Source organism: Notamacropus eugenii, chromosome 3 (assembly GCF_028372415.1).
Source record: "Notamacropus eugenii isolate mMacEug1 chromosome 3, mMacEug1.pri_v2, whole genome shotgun sequence".
NCBI lineage: Eukaryota > Metazoa > Chordata > Mammalia > Diprotodontia > Macropodidae > Notamacropus > Notamacropus eugenii.
In genome coordinates this window covers 486747624-486775557 of record NC_092874.1, presented here as the reverse complement: position 1 = coordinate 486775557, position 27934 = coordinate 486747624, and the positions used below count along the sequence as shown (strand labels likewise).

Here is a 27934-nt window from a genome sequence, read left to right as displayed (position 1 = left end):
TAAACCCAAAGATTCAAGCTTCTGGGCTAAGAACTCACTATTTGACAAAAAATGCTAAGAAAACTAGAGAGCAGTTAGGCAGAAACTAGGCACAGACCAACATCTCACACCATATATCAAGATAAACTCAAAATGAATCAATGATTTAGATATATTTTTTTTACTTTGGATATCTAAATTTTAATTTAGGGTTAGGGTTAACCCTAAATTTTAATTTAGATATCCTAATTTACTTAGATATCATAAGTAAATCAGAAGAACGTGGAAAAACTTACATGTTAGATCTAAGGATAACGGAAGAGTTCACAAGCAAACAAGAAATAGAGAGGATCACAGAAAGTAAAATGGATAACTTGGATTACATGAAATTAAAAAGTTTTTGTACAAACAAAAGCAATGCTGCCAAAATTAGAAGCAATGCAGGAAACTGGAAAACATTCTTATAGCAAATTTCTCTGATAAAGGCCTCATTTCCGTAATATATAGAGAACTGAGCCAAATTTATAAAAAATAAAAGCTATTCCACAATTGATAAATGGTCAAAGGAAATGAATAGGCAGTTTTCAGATGAAGAAATCAAAGGTATCCATAGTCATCTGATAAAAGGCTCTAAATCACTATTGATTAGAGAAATGCAAATTAAGATAGCTCTGGGGTATTACCTTATACCTATCAGAAATAACGAATGCTGGAGAAAAGGAGGGGAGAATAGGTAGGCTAACGCACCGTTGGCAGAGTTGTCAACTGGCTCAATTATTCTGGAGAACAATTTGGAACTATGCCCAAAAGAACTATAAAACTGTAGATACCTTTATCACTCAACTATACCATTACTAGGTTTGTACCCCAAAGCAATCAAAGGAAAGGGAAAAGGACATAATTGTACAAAAATATTTATAGATACAGCTCTTTTTGTGGTAGCAAAGAATTGAAACCAAAGGGATGCCCAACCGTTGGAGAATGGCTGGACAAGTTATGGTCTATGACTGTGAAGGAACATTATTGTGCTATGAGAAATGATGAGCAGGATGGTTTTAGAAAAATCTGGGAAGACTTACACGAACTAATGCAGAGTTAAGTGGGCAGAACAAGGAGAACACTGTACTTAGAAAAAGTGAGAGTGCAGCAACAATTAGCTACAAAAGTTTTAGCCACTCTGATCAACACAATGACAATTCCCAAGGATCCATGATGAAAAATGCTATTTACCTCTGGGGAGAACTAACAGACTCTGAGTACAGACCGAAGCAGACTTCTTTCACTTTCTTAGTTTTTCTTGCTTTCTACAATACAGCTAATATGGAAATAGGTTTTGTATGATTTCTCATGTATGATTTTGTATGATTTCTCATGTTACTAGCCTTCTCAACGGGTGGGAGGGGTTGGAGAGAGGGAGAGAATTGTAGGCTCAAAGTTTTAAAATATGAATGTTTTAAAAAATTCCTTAAAAACTACCAAAATAAGCAGTTAGTAAGCACCTACTAGGATCTCAGAACCAGGAATAAAAAGCTAAAAATCAAACATTCCTGGTCTCAAATAGCTCATATTTGGTCAGGAAAAACAATCCATGTAGAGGTAAATATAAGGAAATGTACCAATTAAATTCAAGCTAATTTGGTGAAGGAGGCATGCAAATGGGTCAGGAAAAAGCTCCTGAAGGAGGTATGCTGGGCTCTAGAGAAGTGAGGGGTTCAGAGCGTACTCTAGCCCTGCAGGATGGGTTGTTTGAAGGCACAGAAATGGAAGGTCCTCCCCAGGGAATGGTTTGGCTGGAGCACAGAGTGCATGGGAGGGGTGGCCAGCTGGGCCAGTCAACAAAGTCTTCTTCAAATAAAGAAACAGTGCAGTCAAGGACAACAGTGACTTAGAATATAAACTTATGGTGGAAGATGATAAAACAGCTCTGAAGGAGAGGGGTGACTGAGAGCCTGGCAAGGCACACAATTAAGTCAGATCATCCCCAAAGAATCCAAGAATGAAGACAGAAGGACAACAAATGGCAGGGATCTGTCCAGATTCCTCTAACTGGCTGCTATCTCCATCGATAATAAAGGAATCACCACATTTGGATTCAATCTCCCGGTCCCCAAAGTGCTTTATGAGGAAAGAGGGTCATGATTCTAAAGCAGAGGCAGAGAGATCTGCCGATGGGGGCTTGGCTCAGTGTCAAGCCTGGAGGGGATGAGGGAATGGAGGGAATGAGGGACTCTCACGATTATCTGAAAGCCAAGGCACTAAAGGCATGGAGAAAACAGTAGGGCAATCACTAAGGAAAGGGGGATGGAAGAAGGGACAAGGACTACTCCTCCACTTGCCCACTTTTCCATTTAATAAATCGCAGAGAACAATCTGTACATCAAAAGGGGCATCCCTGACGCCGACTTCACCAACAACATTTCCAGCAGCCTCCACCTCCAGACAGAGGCGAACCTGAATGCAGACTAAGACATGGGGGTGTGCGTATGTGTACAAATTGTATGACAATGGACATATGAAATATATGGACATGTGTGTAGGTCTCTGTATATTTTTTGGGGGAAGGATTCTACCAAACATTTAAAGAACAATTAATTCCATTATGACATTAACTATTTAAAAATAGGTAAAGGAGTCTTATTAAATTCCTCTTATGACACAAATATGGCTTCAATACCTAAACTAGGGAGAGGAAAAACTGAGAAACAAAACTCCAGACCCATTTCCCCAAACAACATTGATGAGGAAATTTTAAAGAGAATACTAGCAAAGAGATTACGGCGGTATATCCCACAGATCCTATACCAGGACCAGGTGGCATTTATAGTAGGAATATAGGTCTGGTTCAATATTAGGAGAACTATCAGCTTAACTGGCTATATCAAAAACAAGACCAACAGAAATCTTATGTCATGGTGGCAGACTTAGAGAACCCTAGGGAATCAACTAAAAAACTAGATGAAATAACTGGCAACCTTAGCAAAGTCACAGGATATAAAATAAACCCCAAACAGAGTCCAGCGGCTAGAGATAGAAAGAGAGTTATTTAAAATGACTGTAGACAATATAGAATACTTGGGAGTCTCCCGGCTGAGAAAAATGCAGGAACTACGTGAACACTTTTCATGCAGATAAAGTCAGATCTAAACAACTGGAAAAATATCAATTGCTTATGGGCAGGCTGAGCCAATATAATAAAAATGACAATTCTATCTAAATTAATTTACTTCTCCAGTGGCACTCCAATCCAAGTACCAAAAATTATTTTATTGAGTTAGAAAAAAATAACAAAATTCATCTGGAGGAGCAAAAGGTCAAGAATATCAAGGGAATCAATGAGAAAGAGAGAATTGTGAACTCAATTTAATTAAATATATTTTAAAAAGAGAACAAGAAAAAATTCCCCTAGAATTTAAATGACAGTTTGGGGCCCCTGTAGTGGGCTTCTGGGATACCCTGGGGCTGTCCTAACAACATAACCCATATCTCTGTAGCATGAAGAACAAAGAGGAGATGCTGTGGAGACACTTCTCAAAGTCCCACAGTGGACCACACTACAGCAGCAGAACTGTGATTCTGATGGGATGGCAGGTCATGGTGACATCAGCCACCAGTTATGGGCAAAGGCTCAGCATCTTGTCCCAAGGACTGGCCACAGCAAATGCTTCTGAAGAGTGTGGTCACTTACTGGTTTGGGGCTCCTCCTCAGACAGTGCATCAGAGGAAAAGAATCCCTATTATTGAAGAAGCCCAAGCTGATGCTAAAATCCACATCTGTACATACTTCTCCCAAGGCAGGCATTCAAGGCCAACTAACAGACTGTGCAGGAAACAATTAGGTGAGAATGAACAACCCAGAGAGCAGCAGCTAGGCTGCTGGTCTCAGGACCACTGGCTCCTCTGGCCACTGGGCTGGGATGCCTGAAAACGATTTCTGCACATTTTGCTGCTGCAGCATGCTGGGCAGTGAGGGTGGCCACGGTGGGCAGTAAGAGGCAATTTTGGGAGAAACTATGGCAGGAAGGACTTGGAGTTCAAAGGCTCTGGAAAGCCCGACCAACTGCCCACTCTTGATTCTGAAGGCACCTCCCTGCCCCCAACATTCGCCACTGTTTTCAGCAGCCCACTCGACTTTCCCATGACATCCCAGGAGACATCAGCAAGCTGTGCTCCCTTCGAGGCCTGGCCTCTTTCTCCTTGTCCCCCATCTCCTCTCTGGCCCCACCCTGGGCTCCCACAGGCACTTCCTCTGCTCTTAGTGAGACCCTTCCTGTCCCCCATGGCCCAGGGTCAAAGCACTTCCTCTTACAAAGGCCACCTTTCCTTGAAGCTAGGGCCAGTGCCTTCTGGTGCTCTGCCCAGGCCCTGATCCGGTCCTCCCAGATCCTCCCCCACATACAGAGAGTACCCTGGGCATTCACCTCATCATTTTCCATTTCAGAAGCTCATCAGGTGCCAAATGACTTCAACTGTGAACCATGAGGCAGAGCTTCCTCAGTCCTGCCTCCCCCGCTACTGCATTGGGAGGGCAGGGGAGTCTTTTGCTTTTCTTTGTATTCCCAGAACTTAGCAGAGGGCCTGGCACATGTAGGCACTTGATAAATGTTGACTGAGTGTTTGCTAGTTCTTATGTCTTCAGCACTAGGTGAGAGGGCACCGAAAACTTGGATTGTCTCCCTGTTTGAGATGACGGCAAAACTCTTAAAATTATCAATAAAACAAGCAGTCTGACCTAGTAGACACTCTGTCTGCTCTGTGGGACTTGGAATCAAGGAGACCTGGGTTCAAAATCTGCCTGACATCTACTGGCTGGTTGAGTCAGTCCCTACACTTTCTTAATTTCATTTCCTTGTTTGAACATCAGGGCCAGTAATCTCTGCTGTGCCCCTCCCAGCACCCACCTCGGGCTGGCCAAGGCCTTCTCCTTACAGAGAGCAGGTCACTCAGCCTCACATGGTCACTTGGCCTCACATGGTCACTTGGGCTCGTGTGGTCACTTGACCTCATGTGGTCATTTGGGCTCATGTGGTCACCTGTCCTCTGTCTTCTGAGTGTTACTTCAATGGTCAGACCATCACAAGTGCTAACACACGTTGGCTTGGACCAGAGAGATGTCCTTCCTTGAGGAAAGGAATTCCATAAACTCATGTTGCTTACGTAAGCTTAAGCATAAACACTGGTTTCAGGATTCAAGGGCCTGGAGAAGACAGACTTGGATAGGATGGAAAGAATGATGGGTCTGGAATCAAGGCAGCTGGGCTTGAATTCTAGCTGGTGAATTACTCCGAGGGGCAATCCCTCTGGACCTTCATCTTGTCTGTAAAATAAGGGAGTAGAATGGTGCCCTTGGCTAGGCTCCTATGGGAGCTGAGGTTGTTCCCCTAGACACAAGCCACAGTGGACACTCCCAGGGAATGAGGCTACATAGAGGGCCACTAGAAGCCTCCAGGACTGAGCCCAGGCCCAGGGCACCACAGGAGACCAGGAAGGGAGCAGCACCAGGGAGAGCGGCAGAGCAGCTCAGGACCCACAGGAGGGGCGCTCCTCTGGAGCATCTTTGCCAGCTGGGAGAGGCTGTGAGATTGCACCAAGAGTCTGTGAAGTGTGGAGGAGGCCATTGCTCGCTGTGGATGGTGGGGGAAGGTTATCGGGACTTCTGCCCAGTGTGGGTCCTGTGTGTTTCTGCCTAAGCCAAGGGTCAGAGAACAGGCTGACCACTAATCTCTCTCCCCCCAGGTGAGCAGGGGTAATGACATGGTCCCAGATGCACCACCTATTCCTGTTAAAACTAGTACGATGACACATAGTACTAAATGGCTCTTTCCTTCCTATGATAAGTAGTATATATCTAAGGATGCCGCTAGAGGGGTGGCTCCACAGTGCATAGAGTGCAAGCCTGGAAACAGAAAGATGAGTTCAAGTCCAGCCTCAGACATTTACTAGTTGCATGACCCTGGGCAAGTCACTTAATCTTATTTGCCTCAATACAACTGAGAAGAAAACTCCAGTATTTTTGCCAAGAAAATCCTATGGCTAGCACTGGTGTGCTTGGTCACAAAGGTTGGATATGGCAGAATCACAATATTTAAAACCAAGAGCTACATCAGTTTAATAAGGATAGAGCAGAGGCCTTTCAAAAAAAACAAGGGTAATGCAAAGATGTCCATTATCACCATTACTATTTAATGGAGTTCTAGAAATGTGCATCACAGGAAACAGACAAGAAGAAAATGGAGGGGATACACGTGCACCACAAGGGAACAGCAGTCTTGCTTTCTGTGGATGGGAAGCTGGCTTAGCAGGAGAACCCTAGAGAGTCAACTAGAAACAAATCAAAGCAATGAATAATTTCAGACAGGCTGCAGGACAGGACACAAACCCACACAAATCACCAGCGTTTCTTGTGTCCACACAACTTAGCAGGAAGATGGAGAAATTCCATTCAGAGTGACTGCAGAGGCAGACTGGGCTTGAGAATCTGCCGGAACACACAGAGGAACTACAGGAACAGAATGATAAAATGCTCTTTTATAAATGAGTGCAGACCTAAATAGTGATTGTTCAAGGTGGGCTGAGCCAACAGAATAAAAATATTACCTCAACTAATCGACTTATTCAGTGCCATATCAATAAAACTATCAAAGAAGTACTTTCTAGATCTAGAAACCAAAAAGTCAAGAATCTCCAGAGAAATAGGGATAAGAGCAGGCCGCAAGGGGGCCTCCATCACTGGGGGCGCTGCTGCCTCAAGTTGGACAAACTCTGGTGTCACAGCACGCGCTTTTGGTTCTCCCCGTTTGCTGCTTTGGGCACTGCCGCTGACTCTGCACATGGGGACATGGGACACACTTTCTTCCAGGTGTTCTGGTCAGTGCTTTCCCCTAGTCTCTTCCCCTCTTCCCTGGATCTCCAACCCTTTGAATGCCTCATCGTACCCTTGCTCCTTCCCTGCTATACTATCTCCCTGGGGTGACTTCAGTAGCTTTGGGGGGGTTATGAGCATCTCCATGAAGATGACACCCTCAGATTGACACATCCAGCCCCAGCCTCTCTCCTGAGTGCTGGACTCGCCCCCACAAACTGCATGTTGGACTTCTCAAGTGAATGTCCCAAACTCAGGTGAATTTTGTCTAAAATTGGGCTCATTATCTTCCTGAACCTTTTCTTCCCTCAGATTTCTGTTTTTGTTGAGGGAACTGTCACCCTTCCAAGGTTTCGGGTTGTCCCAAATTCCTCCCTCGATCTCAGTGAGCAGCTCCAATCAGCTGTCCTCATATTTAACATGAGAAGAAACCTAGGTGTAGAGGGGCTCCACGATCAGTACCCCAGCATTCAGTCTGAGGAAGCAGTCAGATTGCCCAATGGTCCACTGGGACTTCAAATGCTTCTAGATCTGTGCTTTGCAATGCACAAAATATTTAGGATTATAAAGGAAGTCAGTAACAGGGAAACATGGTTATCAACATATTTTAAAAAACAACATCATGGGATGTGAGGTAAAGAAGCCATGCATAAGGTCATACTGTCACAATATTCCTGGCTTCAAGCTCCAACGTTACAGAGACTTTTCCTTTCCAAACCCTACTGACCGGAGACGACAATGGATTTGATTTCAGAAGAAAAATATTTCACTTGGAAAGTCTATCATTTCTATAGTTTAATAAGACTCCAGTGAAATCATGTCGATCATTAATTGCTTTGAAATTTCTGGTTTAGAAAAAGAACATAAATTAAATCATTCAAATCATTTGTTTCTTGTTCCTCCTGGTTTTTTTTCCTTTCCAGCTGTGCCTGTTCAGCCTAAGGACCACATGCTTTCCATTTTTCCTCTGGGTTGTTTTTCTTTTCTTTTTTTAAAAAATTTTCCTTAGTAACTTTATTTTCCTTAGTAAGTTTCTTGGCTGATTTTCCGCACAAAGCACAGAACAGCTTTTATCCCCAAGGGAAGCAGCTATTTCAGACCTTACTAAGAAGCTTTTTCATATGTTTCAACATTTCCTACTGTTATGCTCTTTGTTTTTAAGAGAGCCGTCTGATTGTGTTTCACTTTCAACTGGAGACTAAATGACACCAAGCAGAGTCTACTTAGATTAGTTTTCCAGGTAAACAAGCTTTCAATTCTAAATTTTGGCTAAAATGTATAGTGGTGGATGTGATATTTTAATAATTGGGTATTTCCTGCTATGCAGATATGTTTAACACTTGACAAGATTAGGTTTGGTAAAAGCTTTTAGAATTGAAAAGTACGTATTATCAACTACTTTGCTTTTTCAGGATGAATAGTCCTAAGGACTTCAAATATTATGTAGCTGGAAATGAAATCATTTTTGTACGTCTTAGCTGGATGAACTTCTCAATAGACGAATGTCACTGACCATAGAAACACTTTTGAAGTTTCATTCCTTTTGTGGAGTTCTTAATCTTGAAAAAAATGAGGAAGGATTTACTGAAAAGTATTTTAAAACTCAAATTTGTAGAGTAAAATAAATGGGAATTAGGGTAAGATGAGAAATTAATGTTTTTTATAGAATACAAGATGTTTAATGGAAATCTCATTGAGAAAACAAAAAGGGTTACAAACTCAGTGATTACTACAAAGAATTAACTAATAGGGTGAGAAATGAAGATGCCTGGACCCTCATATACCTGCCACAACTGCAGGAAATCTCAGAAGATAATTCCAATATGGAAGTGAAACTCAGTAACAAAGAGGGGAAGTCAACAAATCAAAATCTGGCAAATACCTACTACATGGCCAGGCACTGTGCCAAGCCTTGGGAATGAAAAGAAAGGCAAAAGGCAGTCTCTGCTCTCACAGGGGACACAATACAAGGGACAGACAGGATAAAGTAATTGGAGATGACCTCAGAGTCATTAAGGGAGATGGGGAAATGCTTCCTATAGGAGGGAAGATTTTAGTGTGGACTTGAAGGAAACCAGGTGATAATGTTTAATATAAAATTTTGGAATAATCTCTTTGTTCTCTCTGAAACAAACTCAGAGAATGCCTCTTCCTATGTCAGCAAAAGCCAGCCAAAGCTGACTCTGCATTCCTTGGAGACCTTTAACCTATGACATATCTTGAATAATGGGTCTTTCCTTTGTATCTTATTATCTATAGACACATACTATGTTATGACATATCTTGAATAATGGTAAAGAAAATATAGACATCTTAGGTCATAATTTCTATTGAACATTGTTTGCCCTTTCCTGCATCAGTTATCTGTTTGGGGCAGGAAGCCTGCCACTTACTAGTGGTGGGATTTCCTTACCACCTGGGACATATGTTTACCCAGCTTGGAATCTCAAGACTTGACTGACATTGCTTTGTTAATTGTCCTGTCTTACTGAATTTATGATTTGTTCAACTAGGAGAGTTCCTTTCTCACGGCAAAATGTATATAAGCCAGAAGATTTCTGCACTGGGTAGCCAGAACATTTCTGGCTCCATAATGCATTATGTAACTGTTTTCTTTATGGGGAATTGATCAATTAATTAATTAAATCATAAAATGTATGCATTTAGCCATGTTGCCTTTTCTTAACAAAGTTTTCAGGTTAACACAGGGAAGCCAGGAAGAGTGGATGAGGATGGAGAGAATTTCAGGCAGTGAAACAATGTCTGGAATAGGGAGATGGCTAGTCTTGTTCTAGGAAGAGCCGCAAGGCTAGGGTCACTGGATGGAAGAATACATGAACAGTAGGAAGGGGCCAGCTTATAAAGGGATCTGAATGTCCAACAGAGGGCTTTATATTTAACCTGAGCAGTAAGAGAGAGCCACTGGAATGGATCACACAAGAGGATGATTGGACTTGTGATCTAGGAAGGTCATTTTGGCAGCTGAGCCAAGGAGGGTCTGCATGGGGAGAGACTTGAGGCAGGGAGATCTGCCAGGAGGTAAGTGCAGTCACTGAGGAGGTGAGGGCTTGCACCCGGGAGGTGGCAGTGTCAGAGGAGAGAAGGGGGCATATTGGAGGGACATTATAAAAGGAGAATCAACAGGATGTGGCAATAGAGTGAATATGGGGGGGTGGGGAATGAGTTGAGGATGACACCTCAGTGAGCCACCTGATTGGGACGATGGTGGTACCTTTGACAATAATAAGGAAGTTGGGGAAAGTTGTGTTGGTGGGAAGGGGGAAAGAATGCTTTTGGTTTTGACTATGTTGAGTTCAGGATGTTTGGTTTGAGATGTTGGAAATGCAAACCTGGAGGGGAGGAGAGAAGACAGATTTTAGAATCATCTGCATAGAAATGAGTTGAATTCTGGGGAGCTGAGGAAATCACCAAAGAAAATAGAGAGAGAAGAGAAGAAGCCCAGGACAGAGCCTTGAGGGTCACCAAGATCCAGCAAAGGAGACTGGGAAGGAGCTCTCAGACAAATGGAAGAGGCCCAGGAGAAAAAATGGTGTCATGAAAACCAAAAGGGAAGAGAGTGATCCATGGTGCCTACGGCTGCAGAAAGGTCAAGAAAGATAAAGACTGAGAAAAGTTGGATTTGGCCACAAAGAGGTCAATGGTAACTTTGAAGGGAGCAGGTCCAGTGGAAAGATGCAGAAGCCAGACTGCAGAAGGTTATGAGACAGAGAAGAAAGGAGAAGGAGGTATCAGTTTCAGGTAACTTTTTTGGGAGGGGACAATATTCTTATCTTTAATTTCTGTGGCCTATTGAGACAAGAAAATAGTTTTGAATACATGTGAATATATATTATATACACACATATAAATATGCACACAAAAATGAAAGTGAATGATTATAGAAACAGATGTATGCATATATGTGTGTATATACACATACACACACATATATACATATATGAAATTCAGGTAAAAATTCCTTCTACAAGTACCCTTGTTTACCTTCTATCTCATTTTTAAAAATTATTTTATTCATTTTCAGTATTCTACAATTACTTCCATATATCTTAGATTTTCCCCCTCCCTCTCCCTCCTTCCCCCCTCCCTCACCACTCCCTCCCTGAGACAGTATACAATTTTATATAGTTCTACACATACATTCCTATTAAATACATTTTCATCTTAGTCATGTTGGACAGAAGAATTAAAACGCATGGGAGAAATCATAGAACAAAACGAAACAAAACATAATACAAAAGAAAATTGTCTGCTTCATTCTGTGATCGAATTCCACAGTTCTTTCTTGGGATGTGGAAGGCATTTTGCCTCAAGTCCATTGGGAATGTTCTAAGTCCTTGCATTGCAATGAAGTACTGAGTCTACTGGAAAAATTCCTCATACACTGTGGTTGTTGCTGTGTACCGAGTTCTCCTGGTTCTGCTCCTTTCGCTCAGCATCAGCTCATATAAGCCTTCCAGGCCTCTCTGAAGTCTTCCTGTTCATCGTTTCTTGTAGCACAATAGTATTCCATTACATTCATATACCAGAATTTATTCAGCCATTCCCCAATGGATGGGCATCCCCAGTTTTTGGCCACCACAATGAGAGCTTCTATAAATATTTTTGTACATGTGGGACCTTTTCCCATTTGTATGATGTCTTGGGGATACAGTCCTAGAAGTGGTATTGCTGGGTCAAAGGGAGTGCACTTTTTTGTAGCCCTTTGGGCATAGTTCCAAATTGCTCTCTAGAACGGTCAGATTAGCTTACAGCTCCACCAACAATGAATCAGTGTTTCAAGTCTCCCACATCTTCTCCAACGTTTATCATCAGGTGGTTTTTTCAAGGCATTTAAGCACAACTGCAGGAAAGATATGACAACAGCTGGTTGGGGTAGACTAAATGAGTGTTTTGTTTTTTCCTAAGGGTGAGAGATATATTCGTAGACAGTAGGGAAGTGGCCAGTAGACAGGGAGACTGATAAGTGAAAGGGTGAGGATGAGGAAGGGGCAATCAGCTGGAAAAGAGATGGAATGGGATGAAGACAAACATTCAGAGAGTTTGCCTGGAAGGCTCTGAACATCCCAGGGGTTTGCCTCATCAAAAAGGGCCACCCCTATACGTGAGATAGGGGTGGGAAGCGCTGGGGAATGTGGGATGAGGAGAGAGAAGGGGGAGTTCTTGAAGAAAGCCCTCAAGGTCTTCAGTGACCAATATCAAGGCTGTTGCCTGAGGGGGTGGAAGGAGGGCCATGGGAGCTTTGAGGAAGGGAGTGGTGTGAAAGGAGCACCTGGAAGCAGGAGGGCCTGGGGTGGACCCAGGAAGCTATTTCAGGATCTTCTCCAGCTTTGTGACCAGAAAGGAAGGCAGTGCCCAGTGGGAGCAACTGCAAGCTGACAAAGGGGCTCGAGGGAAGAGGATGTGATCTTATATAAAAGGCAACAACGATTCTCATCATTACCATTATTCCCAGTGTGTGGGATGGCTCAGGTCCCTACATAAATCAATTACTCAGAGGCCTCTCAAAGTGATGACAGAAAAGAGATTTATTCGATTCTCGAGAATCTGGACAATCCTACAGCAGTTCACCTGGAGTAGGAAAGCCGAAGACAAAGAAAAGGCAGTGATTTATATAGACTCTAACGCAAGTTCCCCCCCCCCCCCCCCCCACTGACCATTATTCTCGTTAGCTGAGAATATGATCTTACATTCTAGACACGAAAACTAACCAATCCCTTTTGAAATGAAGACATTGAAGAATTAGGTAAACTTTATCCAATCATTGAGACCCTAATGTACTACATAGTTTTACATCCTTATATGGAATTATTCTATTCGAAAAATATAGTAACCTTGAGCCTCTCAGTCTTACCTCACCCCTGGGGAGAAGAATTACAATCTGAGAAGTCTTCACTAAACCTATCCCACTCACCAGGGATCTCAAGGATGTTACAGATCACAACTAGCCACACCTCCTCAACCTGACCGCCCCAGGTCTAAGCCCTCCCATCCATCCCAGCAAGAGGCTTCATCTTCATCTGCCCCCAAGGTCCTCCTGAGTCACTCAATCAACAAGTTGGCCTGAAGGCAGTTTAGGGTTAGGGTTAGGCCTGAAGACACAAAGAGGACAAAGGAAGAAACCCTTCCTACTCCTACAGAACTCACCTTCTAGTGTGGGAGACAGGCTAAGTATTCAGTGAAAGAATGCAAACAGTAGGAAGAGTGAGCTGGGTGGGAGGGCATGAGCCCTTGGGTGGGATCAGAAAAGTATTGTCCTTAAGATGGTGCAGAGATAAGGACGGAGCAGTCGTCAGGGCAGGGAGGAGGAGCAGTGGAAGAGTGTGTAGATGGGAAATGGAAAGTGGGAGGATTTGGCTAGAATGCAGGATGCAGGATGGGGACTAATGTCCAAGGAGCCTGGGAAGACAGACTGGGGCCAAGTTGGGAAGAGTTTTAAAAGCCCAAGAAAAGAGACTTTTGGCCAAAATGGCCACCTGCGCAGGAGGGAGGGGGTCGAGCTCCCCAGCACCTATGCTGGTGAGACTCTGGAAGGGTAATCCGCTAGGCAGAATAACAACCAAGACACCAATGAAGAACGACAGCAATGCCTTCTGTACCAAGTTACCCTGAGGGAGAGAGCCCGGGGCCGAGGAGAGCGGGGCCTGCAGATGAAATATCTAGAGGCTGGAAGGGTCACGTCCAGAATGAATGACGGAATGAACGGACGAGGGACTGAGTCATTTATGAAGCTCTTACGCATCAGGAGCACACACATTGAAGTGAGCCAGGCCCTGCTCTGGAGGGCCCTCTACACTGGGGAGACAAGACCCAGGGAAGGTCTCAGCTGCAGGTCAGAGGGGAAGGTCCTGGGGTCAGAGCCCGTCAGAGAGTCACAGCACAGCCAGACGTAGAGCTGCTGGAGAGGGCCTGGGACTCTGCTGACCAGGGCTGCCTTGAGGGGCTGCGGCTGTAGCCTTGCAGGAGCAGGGCCCAGGCTGCATCTCCCAGGGGGTGGCCTTCCAGGACAGTGGCTGAGGGTGCTGGGCTGGAAGCCTGATTCTTCCCAAGTCTCTCTGGCTCAGGGTCCTGGGCTGTGTCCATCAGTGTCTGGGATAAGCTGGGGATCCAGGGGATGGTTTTGACCTGACTTGTCTGGCCCAGGCTGCCTTTTGTCTCTTCCTTGGGGAGCTGGTCTGCTTCAGTTAGGCTGTCCTGCCTGCCCTATGGGTGGCTCCTGGTTGGCCCCTGGTGAGGATGGCCAACTCCTTTTTCATGGGTTTTGTTTCCCCTGATTATGGCTGTGAGGGTTGGGCTAGAAGCAAGACAGGTGGACTGGGGCTACTGACACTCCCAGAATTCCTGTGTTTGTTTGCCTGTCCCCAACTATTAGTGGTGATAAGGAAGGCTGACTACTTCCCCACAATGATTTCTCCCTTCCATGATGTCTTTGAGGGCTGTGCTGGAAGCAGGTCTGGGGGCTTGGGGACTGTCTCCATCAGGGTCTGGGGGAGTTGGTGGCTCAAGCAGAGTGGTGGTCTGACCTGCCCAGCACCTGCTGCCTCCTGTCTCTCCCTCTGAGAGCCTTATTGGTTTAGTGAGGCTGGCTGGCTCGCCAAAGATGGTGGGAGTAGAGATCTCCCTGGTAACTACCCAGGATGGTCAGAAAGCATACTCAAGGTGGAGACGTTAGAAGTCCCAGGGGATGGGCAATGCGCAGTAACTATTCAGTGCAGGCAACCCCTGACGGAGGGAGTTCTTAAACTATCCTGAAAGGCCAAAGCAAGTCCTAATGATCCAGAATTCAGAACCTCAGAGCACAGGGACCCAGAGACCAGAGGGTCCAAGCGATTTGACCAGTCCAGCCTGAAGATACCTTCCCCTGCTGGAATGAAATTCCAATTTGGGAATGGAAGCTGGAGAGATGAGCAAATCAAAGAAAGCACCGAGAAGCATCACACTATTGACAACCTAACTCAAGAAGACTCCATGGACGCAGAGAAAAGGAACCAAAAGATAAAGAAGGGAGTGAGAGCTCTGGAGGAAAGGGCTGGAAGGACAGCCAGTGTGGCACACCACATGCAGCACACCGCACGTGGCACATGGCACACGGCACACAGTACGCAGCCCACGGCACGTGACACACCACACATGGCACGTGGCATGTCTTATTCAGGATAAGCAGAATCCCTGAAAACTAGAAGAAACCAAACAGAAATCAATGTCATGAGAAAGAAATGTCAGAACAAAATCAAACTGACAAAATAACAGGATGCCCGTCTGAATGTAACGGAACAGAATGGCACCATGTTGTGAGTTCAGTGGTTTCAGTTATGCCTGACTCTTCATGGCTCCCATTGGGAGTTTTCTTGGTAGAGATACTGTAGAGGTTTGCCGCTTCCTTCTCCAGCTCATTTAAAAGATGAGGAAACTGAGACAAACAGTGTGAAGTGAGTTGCCCAGGCTAGCGTCTGAGGCTGGACTGGGACTCACATTTTCTGACTCCAGGCCCACTACTTCAGCCATTATACCACCTACCTGCTCTAGAATCCATGTATTTTGTACAAATTTAAATTCAGTATTATGGATATAGCAGCTTGCCACAAAGGTTCTTCTTTACATCAGTTTGTCCTATCAAAAAGCTACCTACTCCAGCATCTAATTCTTATTTAAATGCAATTTAGGGTTAAAGCCAGGCGTTTGCCGAAGGTGCTCCTCATGGATGAGGAGGATATTCAACACTCTGTGCTTTATGCAGGGTGGAGAGGGGAAGGAGAGATCTTCTGGCTTTGAGAAAGGACACCTGTGGGGTCCAGGCTTTCCCAGGGAGATGTCACTGGAGGCAGAAAAATCCTTTGGACAGAAGCTGACATGTAGAGGAGTTGGAGACTCTACAGGCCTCTATATCTGGTGTACTTTACCAGACACTTGGAGAAATTTCCCTCATGGATAAGCCTGGGATGCTCTCCACTAAGCTGAGCTATCTGCTCTCAGGAAGAGAACTCAACCATGCTGGGTATTGTGTGGCATATGAGAACCTGTATTTCTGTTTGCTGTCGGTTTATTTTGATGGTCTTCGTGTAACTGGCATTTGGGAGGAGGGAACCAAGCCCTTGCATACTCTGGGGCAGGGACCCCTTCCCCATTAGGGGACAGTGATCATGAAAGCAACTTGATTCTAAAAGAAACGTCCCCTTGACGGCCACTATTCAGGGGCATGGAGGGGTATGATTCTAGTCTGGTGCTCCCTCTCAGGAGAGTGCAGCCTCATGGCTCTTGAGGCAAGACTCCACTGTCCTTAGAAGAGAGCTGGGGAAGGCCCTTGGCAGCTGCCCTGCCGACAAACCCACGTTTGTGGCCACAGACCTGCCCAAACGTCATAGAGTGATTTCTAAACGTCTGGATTCATCTTTGTATGTTAACACCATGTTCTTCATGTCACGTCTTTCTTTCCATAAAGTCAGTATATGATGCAAAAGCCCCATCCTTCTCTTTGAGAGACGATTGGTTCTAAGAGCTCTGATAGCACAGTAATCACTATGGGGCTCGTTTTTCTAAGTGATAATTCTTCAGAATGGTAGAGGAGTCTAATGGAGGCATGGTGGACAGAGGACCCGGCCTGGAGTCAGGAAGACCTATGTTCCAACTCTGCCTTTTTAGCTGTGTGACCCCTCTCATCTGAGAAATGGGGATACTAGCACCTTCCTTCCAGGATTGACGTGAAGGTCCATCGGAGAACATGTAAACTGGGTTGCCACTTTGAAAGGGCTCCTGAATGCCGCTACCTGTGAGGATGATGATGGCAGTGACTGTGGGGACAGCAAATACATGGATGGTGAGAAAGAATCCTCTCAGTTCTCCAGTTGGTGGGATTTCTTTTCTTCTTCCTTCTCAAAGATAATTCCTAAGGCTTCAAACTCTATTTGGTTCATAATCCCAGCCTTCTGCTGGGGAGCGCGTCTCTGAGGGTAGGGGGGAAACAGAGGTGAACACAGACCACTAAGTGAGAAAGAGAACCACTGTCAAAGGCTTCTTGGGCAATCTGTGAACCTAGAAGATGGGGAGGGACAAGAGGTGGGCAGCACGGATGCTACCCTGCGAGAAAGGCTGCTAGCACATTGCACAGATCAGCTGCCCAGGGTGGGCGGTACCCTCCATCACCACAGGACCCTGGCATCGATGACATCCCCCGAGTCAGACCTCATCCCCTCCCAGGCACATTGCTCTGGATATGGCCCTGCTGGCTGCTGTGAACACTCAGGATCACACATTGAGAGCTGGGGGACCTGAGCGGTGACAGATTGGCCTCCCACTTCAAGCTGTTTAAAGGTACTTCACTGGGCACGGTGGGCCTTCTGAGAGTCAATGACATTTTTCTAGTGTTTCCCATGTGTCAAAGCATCAGAAATTTTGAGTTGGAGGGGACCTTGGAGATCACCTAGCTTAACCCCTCATTTCACAGAAGAGGAAAGGACTTGCCCAAGTGATGCAGAAAAGTCCCACATGAGGCTGTGAACTCAGATCCTCTGAGGGCTCTTCAGTGGGAGCAAGCAGAGTGACCTCCTCTTCAGCACCTGGGCCAGGAAGCCAGGGAAGATGGGTCCAGGAAGAGATGCCCACACCTAGCTTGGAGAAGACTCATCCCCTGCAGTGATTTTTCTGGACAGCAGACTAAATCCAGGGTCTAAATTTGGAGTGTCCTTTACCATCAGGGCACAGCTTTTTGGTACATCTTCTGGCGCCCTCAAAGCCTAGAGCTGAGCTCCTTGCCAGTCTCTGGCACCATCCCTCTCAAAGTCTGGGCAGCTTCTTGGGCCTGGTCACTCCTCAGGATCTGGATTTTTCAGAGTGCTGAACTCTCCCATTGAAAGCTTCTCTTTCCTCACAGGGTTTCTTGGATTCGAGGCCCACCATCCTAGCAGGCTCCTGTCTAAATTAACAGTTTCTTGGCTGTGACCCTCTTGCTTACCAAGACCCCAAATATGTTCTGCTCTCTCCCTGCCTCTTAAGATTATGGGCTCCCACAAGGGCTCTCCCCAGCCCTGACTGACAACAGTGGCTGCAAAGAGGCAGAGGGACAAATCAGGCAGGGAGCGCTCCAGAACCTCAGGAAGGGAAATTTGGCAGGAGAGAGCACAGCTGCCTAGGACAGAGCCCCTCCTCCCCACTCCCCACCCTGCAGTAGCTTCTCAGTCCCAGTTACCAGAACCAGCTATGGGATCCAGGCTCATGAACAAAGATGTCTTTTGCAGGTGCTGCTGTGATGTACAGACATGAGTTTAAAAGTAAATTCTGGGCAGTTTTCAGGCATCTGGCCTTTCCTCAGTCACTGGCATCAAAAGTTCTCAGACTAGAACACTGGAGCACCACCACCCAAGGCCTTCTGTGACTGACCTGCACAGACCCCTTAACCATCTCAGCTGGGGCCCCTTGATCTCCCTCTGTACCAGTGGCACAGTGAAGGCTCTGCCTCCTTCTCTAGTGCTTGGCCCCTGCTCAGAGACTGGGGATGCTCCCTGGGTCTCCCTCCCTTCACAGCCTTAGTTGGTCAACTTCTACAATGGGAAGCAAATGAACAGGACAGGGCAGTGTTCCAGAAGGAAAATGAGATTGGGAACCCTTGGAAAATGGAGGGGGGAGCAGGGAACAACAGTCTACAGAGAGCATGTGACGAGTAAGGAGGATAGTGACAATGCGCTGAGGCGGGCTGAGAAGGTTCCCCCCACAAGCTCACCTGGTGAGGCGTACTCCTGATGTAATAAGTCTCCTGTTAAGAGATGGGGAACCCGAAATGCAGAGAGGGTAAGAGGCTTGTTCAGCAAGTGTCAAAGGAGAATTCTGGTCCCATGATCTGTCCGTTATATCCCACTGCCCCTCAATCCTGAGACGGTTCAGAGCACATCAGGCTATCTCAAGATTGGACACACAACAGGTCTGATGGCCCCTGGCTTCCAACAGAGGCCTTTCTGGAAATGTGTGCTTGTAGCACTACAAGGCCATGAAGCCAATTTTCTGTTTGCCTCTGGCAATGCCCCCCTAGCCTCTGGTAGTGCCCTGTCCACACACACAGCCTCTGGTAGTGCATCATACTCAAGTACAGCCCTCTAGTAGCACCTTGTACACATGTCCAGCCTGTTACACATCTAGCCTCTGGTAGTACACACGTACAGCCTCCTTCCAAAGTCCTGCTTTCTGAGAGGTACAGACAGTTCTGCAACTTTTCCCTGGCAGAACTTGGAATAGCTTCTTCGCCACAAAAATTCTCTGTACACCCATGGTCACAGAACTCGGAAGTGCCATCTTCCTACTTCAGACTTGTCATCCCTCCTTTAAAAGCATGGCAGGGTGACGCCAGACAAGGCACTCTGCCCTCCTGGTTTCAGGCTCTGGATGTGATTTGTCTTGAACAAGGGGCGAGACCCTACAGTGTAGCCAGAGAGAGCTCTGGAGACTCAACTCTGCCATGATTTTTCCTCTCCAGAAACGGATGAAAACCAAGCATGAAGGCAGCCAGTGCAATCTCATGTCTTCTGTTCATTCGTCTATGCACTGACTTGGCCCAAAGTGCAACCAGTGAACGTATTGGAAGGCTAAAACCAAGGGAGAGACCCTCCTTCAAAAGCCGATCACATCGGCAAACTGGGTCGCTGGGACAGGCTGCTCCAGCACCGAGGCCTCTGCTCGGGGACATCGATGGCGACATTGGCATTGACGTGGTCATGCCGCTAGCCAGCTACCCAGGAGAAGAGTCCAGCTACAGCGTCTTACCAGGTAAGAAAAGCACCGCTTTGACAAGTGCATTTGCAAAGAATTCAAAGAAGCCTTTTGGAAGCCAAAATTTCCAATTAGTTTGTTTTTCTTTCTCAATAATTGTAAAGTAAAGATTAATTTAAAATCACACGAGCAGCGCATCTGCAAAGGAAGCTTTTCAGTTTGTCCTTTCTCCATCTTGTGCCCCAGCCACCTTTACTCTTCCCCAGGCTCTCATTCCTGTCCTGCACCCCCACCCTATTTATTCCCCTTCCTGTCTCCCACTTCATCAAAAATTCAACGTATAGGAAAATCCCAGAAAAACAAAGATCTCACATACTATCGTTGGCAGGGGGTGAAGGGTGGGAAGAGGCCGAAATAGGGAAAGGTAGTGGCAAGAGATAGGGGAAGAAAATGACATGAATGAAAACACATCTCCCATCTGCACCAAAGCTTACTGACTTCATCCCTAACTTGACATGGGTAATGCATGTGTGCAGTGGTCCCAGAAGCCCTGGGTTGCATGAACAGAGCCTAAGCTTCCTCCTCATCAAAGGGCTTCCATTCTTTGTTGGGGGACTGGGGACTGGAGCACAACCTGTGTGCCAGGCCTTGTGTGAGGCATGCTGCCGATACAGACCAGACGGAGGCACGGAGCTTCCACTTCACCAAGGAAACAACATGGATATGCAGAACCATGTACCAAATGCACTTCTTATTTTTACAATTTAAGATGCACTAACAGCTGAGGATATCAGGAAGGGCTTTATGTTGACAGTGGCACGGAACCAGGTTTTAAAGGAAACAAGGGAATTCTAAGAGACAGAAGGAGGAGGGAGGGAATTTCAGACGTGGGAGATGGTTAAAGCAAAAGCCTGGAGACTGGAGGGAGGCAGGACATAGTGTCTGAGGAGCTGCAGCAAGGCTGTCAGAATAAACCAAGGGTAGTTGTTTATAACAAGGAGGAAAGGGAGAGGTGCCTTCCAGGTCAACCCTGGTGTTTGATGCCCAAGGCTGTTGGCGTGGGAAATGTGGTCAAATGTGGACTTTAGCAGTTTTGTGGGAGATGAAATGGACAGTGGAAAGACTGGAGGCAGGGAGGCCAGTGAGGAGACTCCTGCCATAGCCCAGTAAGAGACTTCAGAAGAGATGGAGCTGCTTGGATGAGGGGATCTACTTCTGGCAGAGCTGATGTAAAGAATGTCTGCAGTTTCCATCTGAGATTTCACACTCTATCCAACAGTCCAAACAAATAACAATCCTTTAGCAACCAGAGGGGCCAGATGTATAGGAGGGAAAATTCCAAATCACACAGGATGAGTTTTCCAAAGTCCTGGCCATCTGAGCTCTCCTACAGCTCACACAGAACAAGCACTGTCCCTCCTCCGGCCAGGGATATCCAATCATGACAAATTACTTGCTGTTTCTTTTTCTGGAACATTTTGCCAAGAGTCTCAATGCTCATTTCATGTTGGAACTCAGGATGGAACATGTCATAGGCCAGAGGGGTGCAGGGCCTGGTTAGAGAGGTTCCATGCAACCCCACCCACAGACCATCCTCTGACTCTCTCTCACCCTTCCCAAGGTTTTCTGGCTCCTCGGCCTTCATGCACCCATTTCCCATGTATGGCATGTCCTGTGATCTTGGCCTCCCTTCCACATCCACTGAGGCTCCCTGCTAAGACCCGCCCTGACCACAAGGACACCTTCTTACAGTACTTGTTTGGGGACTATGGATTCCTAGGCACTGCTCATCTTCAGCCTGTAACAAACACAGTTAGTTTTGTATATGGCTCAACTCCCCAATGAGTCTGTAAGTTCTGAAATGAGGGACAGCATTGTACTCTCCTTTATATCAGCTGATTAGGGGAAAGGAAAGGCCTTCTCTAGAAGGTGGCCCTTGAGCTAAGTCTTGGAGGAGACCAGGAATTCTAGGAGGGAGGGCATGCTAGGCATTGGGGACCACCAGGGCAAAGGCATGGAAGTGGGATATCAGGAGTGAGGGACATCAAATAGGCCACTGGAGCATGGCTGTGGAGCGTGTGGAGAAGAAAAAGTTGGAAGACCCTGGAAGGGCAGGGAGGGGTCAGGTGGTGAAGAGCTGCAAATGCACAACTGGGGAGTTTGTGAGAAATCCCACAGCTAGCAGGCAGCCACAGACACTGCCTTCTGCCTTGCCCCCTGCCCCGAGGACCCTTGGATCTTCCCATACACTCTATGGACAAACCCTAGGGGTGTAGAGTGCATTCAGGGAAGACTCTGATATCCACCAACTCTGGTATCCACCTGATCCACCTGACTCTCACCTGTTGCTCCAAGAAGTAGGTAAACTGTTTTGACAGATGGGCTAACCCATGCTGAGGGTAACCGAGGAGTCTCACACCCATTGGTGAGTTAGGGCAGTGTCTAAAGCGTGTGAAGACTTCCCTAGGCAGAATGGGTAGATGAGAACAATTTGTTCCAATGGCCATGAAGGCAGCTAAAGCAGGTGCAGTGGGATGCTTAGAGCACAGTCAGACGTTGAAGACACCATGGTTATCCCCTGCACCCCGGGCCATCACCAGTCATCTTGATTCTGTCCTGCCACTGCACTGGGATGACTCTGGAGGAGAGAGTGAGGCCAGTGATGTTGTGCAACTCTGCCTCACTTAAATCCAATTTATGCATCAATCAAAAGACATCGCTCTAACCATTTTATCATTTTCTTAAACCCATCTCAAAGTTCTGTGGCGATATAGGGTCATCTTCTCACTGGAAGCAGAAGTGGAATTCAGCAGCCCCCTGGGTATCTGAGTGGCCTTTTAAGGATCACACTGCTCACTTCCTGGTGTGAGGAAGGGGCTAGAAAAAGTGCCCTAAAAATTGTCTGCTTATCCAACCCCGGTCTGATTACCACAGCAGCCAGGGATCCCACCCTGCAGTTGAAACACAAAAAAAGTGTACAAAAGCTTCCACAAAGACTCTATTCACCATTGGGGCACATGGAATATTGCACACTCATAGACAACATAAAATCAATAGACCTGAAAGATGAACAGCTCTTGTTGAGAGAGAACTCGGCAGGTATCACATCCAAACAGCAGCAGCTTACTGCCTTCTTAGAAGTGGATGAGCTACCCTGCTGGTAAATCCTGTGAAGTTCTCATTTTTCGTTTAGCAGCTTCTGAATTTCCCCATCATTTTCATCAAACCAGTCTTGGTATTTGAGAGTGTTCTGACCGAGATGAACAAATGCAGTGCTGTACACCAAATCTCTGAAAGCTGCCCACTCTTTTTCTGCTCCACCGTTGCCAACTGTGTGTTGGCTCAACTTTTCCTCCAAGTTAGCTCAGAGAAGAGCTCTAATTTGTGAGTGATACATGTGCTTGGAATTGTCAACTCTTCAAAAGTTGCCTTTCCATTTAGAACCTATGATAGCAGACTCTCGTGTGTGTGTTGGGGTGCTTGCTTTTACAACCATGTAACCAACCAATCCCTTAGGCCAGTTCTCCCATCCTGGGTGGTGAAGAATGGCCCTTTTCTAAGCAGCCACCCATGAAATGGGATGGCATTGGCGCTCCTGGCTGGAGCATCTTCACTACCCTGTCTCTAGCTTGTCAACAGCTTCCCCCTCAGGTGTTAGAGGCAGGTGACATGAACCTCGTTTTGCCCCAAAGATGTGGGAGAAGGGCCCCTCAAGTCTTTTCCGTGTCTGACAGTGACCCCTCCACCAACAAGCAGGACTTTGGGGCTCCCCTTGACCTTTCTACTCCTGTGCTCATGTTGTTTCTGTTTCCTCCCAGGGAAGAAGGGCCGATGCTTCTTCAGTGGGATAATGATGTATAACTCAGCCGTGTGGTCTCCCGAGCCTTGTGTCACCTGTCTCTGCTCCAATGGGAAAGTGGTCTGTGATGAGGCCACATGTCCACCTCAGCAGTGCCCACGAACCTTTACACCTGAAGGTGAATGCTGCCCTGTCTGCTCAGACACTGGTACGGAAACAAGGTCAAAAGGGTCCCCTGCTACAGTGGAACCAGAAAAATTCATTCCTTTTCCACTGCTTCAATTTTAAGTTAAATCATCATAAGTAATTGGTCAAAAGTTCCCAGTGCACAGACAGCCACCAAAACATATGGAAAAGTTTACAGTTAGGAAATGGGAATGAGGGATCTTGGCTTTAAATTTCTAGTGATTTGTGACTGACTTGTGGGTCAGACTTACATTCCATGTGTAAGGGTCCAAGGCACACAGTGAGTAATACAACATGTGTCTAGCATTGAATCTATTTTTGAAATACTCTGAAAGTACTCTAGACAACATTACTGAGAAATACTATATGAGGCCATCTGTCACAGGACTGACGTAGGACGAACTTGGATAAGACAAGAGGAGGAGTTGGGATGTGGGGGATGAAGGAGGGAAGCCTGCACACCTTCCTGACTCCCAAGCTTGGGTCAGCAATGCCCAGGGAGCAGTCAATTGACAAGCATTTTATTAAGTGCCTACTATACGCCAGGACCTGTGCTGGGCATGGGGGATGCAGAAGCTCACTATGTATAGGAAAAGGCCTCATGTGGCATCAAGGACATACAAAACAAGGCACAGGCACAGGCAAGGCTTTATCTCTGGGCCTCTCTCTGGGACACAGAGAAGGCTGGAGGGGGGATGGGCTTTTCAAGCTCTTCCTTCTCTCTTCTTTTGGTACCTGAAGCAGCTACAGAAAGGGGTCAGGACAGGGAGCCCCCAGGAGAGGGAGGGCCGAGGTCAGACATGTTCTTTTGGGAATGGCAACTTGGTGACTCATGGAATGATGGATTGGAAAGGGGAGAGAGGGATGGCAGGGGGACCCACTGGGGCAGCAGGTGCTGGGCTATGGGATCCCCAAGATTCTTTCCAGCTCCAGATTCCATTCTCCAATTAGAAGGGGTACTTGGCTAGCACACGTGGTTAGCAGGACTCCAGGTGAGTGATGAGGAAGTGAAGCAGGCATGTAGAGGCAGTAAAGGGAGTGGAGAGATGGGGGCAGACTCAGGAGGTGCTATGGAGGTACCGCTGACGAGCCTCAGTGGCTGCTCTAGGACGGCTCTGTGCTTGTGAATGTGTGGGACTGGAAGACTGGTGGGGCCTCTGACAGGAGCAGTGACATTGTGGGGAGGAAGGCTGGATTTCAGGAGTGAAGAAAATGGCTTCAGTTTTGGATTTGCTGAGTTTGAGATACCTCAGGGACAGCCAGCTGGAGATGTGGGCCTGGTGTTGGATAAATAAGTCTTGGAGTCATCTGAAAAGAAATGTTAATTAAAGCTCCTGAAGCCTATAAGGTCACCCCAATGGGGTGTAGACCAAGAAGAAATAAGGCTCATGGCAGAGCCTGGGGCACACTTAGAGTTAGCAGGGGCAATAGGAGGACTGATCAGAGAAGTAAGAGGAGAAACAGGGGAGAGCCACATCATGGAAGCCCAGAAAGGAGAAGGGTCAAGGGCTACCAAGAGGTCAAGGAGATGGAGGATGGAGGAAAGGCCAGTGGACATGGCAGTGGAGAGCTTACTTATGGTAACTTGAGCGAGGGAGTCAGAGGCAAGAACAGGGTGGCAGAGAAAATGGGGCTAAGAAGTGAAGAAGCCACAGCCAAAAGTCTGCTTTTACTGGGCTCCTGCTGGCTCTCCTCAAAGCCTCTGGGTGCTGGAAGAAAGGCCCTCCTAGGACTCTGGTGTGTCCAGAAGCACCATGGTCTGCAGTGAGGCTGAACCACTATAACATTGCTCTCCCAAAAGGAAGCTTTAACTCGTGTTGGGCTGTAGTCCCCTCGAGGGTCCCCTCAGCACTAAGAACAGTGACCAGCACATAGTAGGCACCTCGTAAAATTGTGCTGTTGAACAAGTTAGGAATTAGGAATATTTATGGCTAGAAAAGGGATGGAATTGCACTTTGCCTGCTAATTCCAGTGAACTCTACTCCATCACCCACTTCCTTCAACCTGGCCTGTACCAAGACTCAACTATGGTCTATTTTGATGGGTGCCTCCATGCACTTTTCTCCTCTCAAAGAGATCGCTTTTAGGAGTGTGGTCCATATTCAGAAACAGCCTGAATGTAGTCAGGCCAATGCAGTAGTTAAGAAGGGTTTTCTGCCTTGAAAGACATTAGAAGTATAGGCTGGCTTAAGACCACAGTGAGGGATGGAAAGTCTGTGTAATCCAAACCCTGGTGAGGCAAATGGGTGGTGCTGGAGATTTTCAGCCAGGACAGAGGAAAGTGAACAAAAACGAGAAATACTCTAGATGTTAGGGTTGTCATCATCGGTAGCTTTGCCTTTTTCTGCCAGGCCCTTTTCAGTAACATCCCTCAGCTGTATGCGGCTCCTTGTGCCTTGGGAAGAGAGCTGCATCACAACATCCCCTTCCATCTGTCCAATGGCCTGGACTGCCATGTGGCTGGAAGGTGCTGTATCATTCCTTCTTCAGGCAGTAGTGGCATGGGTGAGGTATGGGTGAAAACAGCGAGTGTGATCTCCCAAAACCTTAGAGAACTGGTTCCATCCAGGAGGAGATCAGAGACGGTCAGTTATGATTTGTAAAATTCTCTGAGCCAGATTTCAAGGTCCAGCTTGTCTCTCAATGGTCTTGGGATGCCAGGAGGGAATAATGGCTCCTGCCACTCCTGCTCCATTTCTCCTCCTCTTCCCAATGTTTTCTCACCTCTACCTTCTCTGCCTGTATTCTCCTAACTAGTATCCGATTCAGTATTTCATAGGATTTCCTTAGGTGACAGCACGGAATTTTCTGGTGATTCTTTAGCCCAAAGTGAACACACAGATCGACAGCAACAGGCATCGCCAAAGACGGCAGTGGAAACGGACCAGTTACCAAGTAGCAACGAGCATGATTCTGAGGAGGAAGACTCTGGGGAGAAGGATGGAGAGAAGGGACAAAAGAGGAAAACCAAGGAGGGAAGACACCTCCAGCAGACTCATTCTGAGGAGGCTATGCCAGAAAAAGACCAAAAGCAACCTCATGCCACAGAGGACTGCTGGAGTGAAGAGACAAAGACCACCCGACAGGAAGAGGCACATCCACACCTGAACCAAGAAAGTGAAGAGGACACTGAGGGAGAGGAGGATGAAGAAGACAGCTGCTTCCCAGTGCCTGCTCCTGATGCACAGGTCCCTCCTTTGCCCACTGTGTGCTCCATCTCGGACTACAAGATAAGCTGCATAAATGCCAAGCTGACCAAAATACCCAACATTGTAGACCCAGAGTTAAGGAGCTTGGAGCTTATCGGTAAGCGATGTTTGCTGCCATTCTTCTTTATCTTATGAAAGTAAAAACATCACTATTATTGCAATGCTATTTTACTACTAATCAAATTCTCAATCAAATAGATTAAAACAATTTCATGAAGAAAACATTAAAAGTTACCCTAGTTAAAGTTAACTGTATGCTATATGGTTAAATTTTTTTTAAAAAGACTCGCAGATCATCAACCATGTGGATTTCCAAAATTTGAGAGAGAGAAAAAAGTCTTCCTCTAAAGCTGGTGGTAAAGTGGTTTTGCTTAAAGCAAGTACTACTCTCCAGTGCAGAATCCCAACAACAAAACTGTCCCGGGGGTCCAAGATGAAAATGCATGGGGATGATGGCTAGGAAGGAGCTAGCTGAGTGGGCCCTTTGGGAAGCCAGAAGTTCTTTCCATGCCTGTGCCCAAGAACAGGATCACCACTCCACCCTCACCAGTAGCACAGAAAGACAAAAGCCTGCTCTCAGGGAGAAACAATGCACAGACAACCTCGTACAAAAAGGCAGGGCCAGGGGAAGATCAGGGCTTTCTCCAAGGAAGGCAAGAGCATTAAGGAGGCTCAGTAAAGGCTTCCTTCTCATCCCAATTTTTAATAAACATTTTTATTTCAAGTTTTGAGTTCCAAATTCTATCCTTCCCTCACTCCCTCCCCCTCCCAGACAATCAGATATAGGTTGGTAAAACATTTCCATATTAGTTACTTTTTATAAGAAGACTCAAATAAAAGAAAAAAATGAAAGAAAGTGAAAAATAGCATGTTTCAACCAACATCACTCCTTTCTCTGGGGGCGGGTAGTCTGCTTCATCATGAGTCCTTTGGGATTGTCTTGGATCATGCATTACTGAGAAGAGCAAAGTCATTCCTAACTGTTCGTTACACAGTGTTATTGCTACTGGGTACAATGTTCTCCTGGCTCTGCTCACTCCACTTTGCATCAGCTCATGTAAGTCTTTGCAGGTTTTTCTGAAATCATCCTGCTCGTCATTTCTTACAGCACAATAATAATACATAGCAATCACATACCACAACTTGTTCAGACATTCCCTGATGGATGAACATCCCTCTGAGTTCCAATTC

The 27934-nt window shown here is 46.4% G+C and overlaps 2 protein-coding genes across 7 annotated transcripts in view; one reads left to right on the top strand and one right to left on the bottom strand.

Moving 5' to 3' along the window:
• Positions 1 to 27934, bottom strand: part of CENPP (centromere protein P) — a 193638-nt gene that overhangs the window by 26123 nt on the left and 139581 nt on the right. The gene's annotated exons all lie outside the window — the stretch shown is intronic.
• The window catches only part of ECM2 (extracellular matrix protein 2), a 39885-nt gene continuing 19850 nt past the window's right edge, over positions 7900 to 27934 (top strand). The window contains exons 1-4 of one of the 3 annotated variants that reach the window (XM_072599205.1): positions 7900 to 8078; positions 19317 to 19606; positions 23368 to 23556; positions 26325 to 26840. In XM_072599205.1, the coding sequence (XP_072455306.1) occupies positions 19336 to 19606; positions 23368 to 23556; positions 26325 to 26840 (976 nt within the window). In that variant the 5' untranslated portion in view covers positions 7900 to 8078; positions 19317 to 19335. Of the gene's footprint in view, positions 8079 to 19316; positions 19607 to 23367; positions 23557 to 26303; positions 26841 to 27934 lie in introns of all 3 variants that reach the window. The other 2 variants (XM_072599204.1, XM_072599206.1) reach the window with 2 other exon arrangements.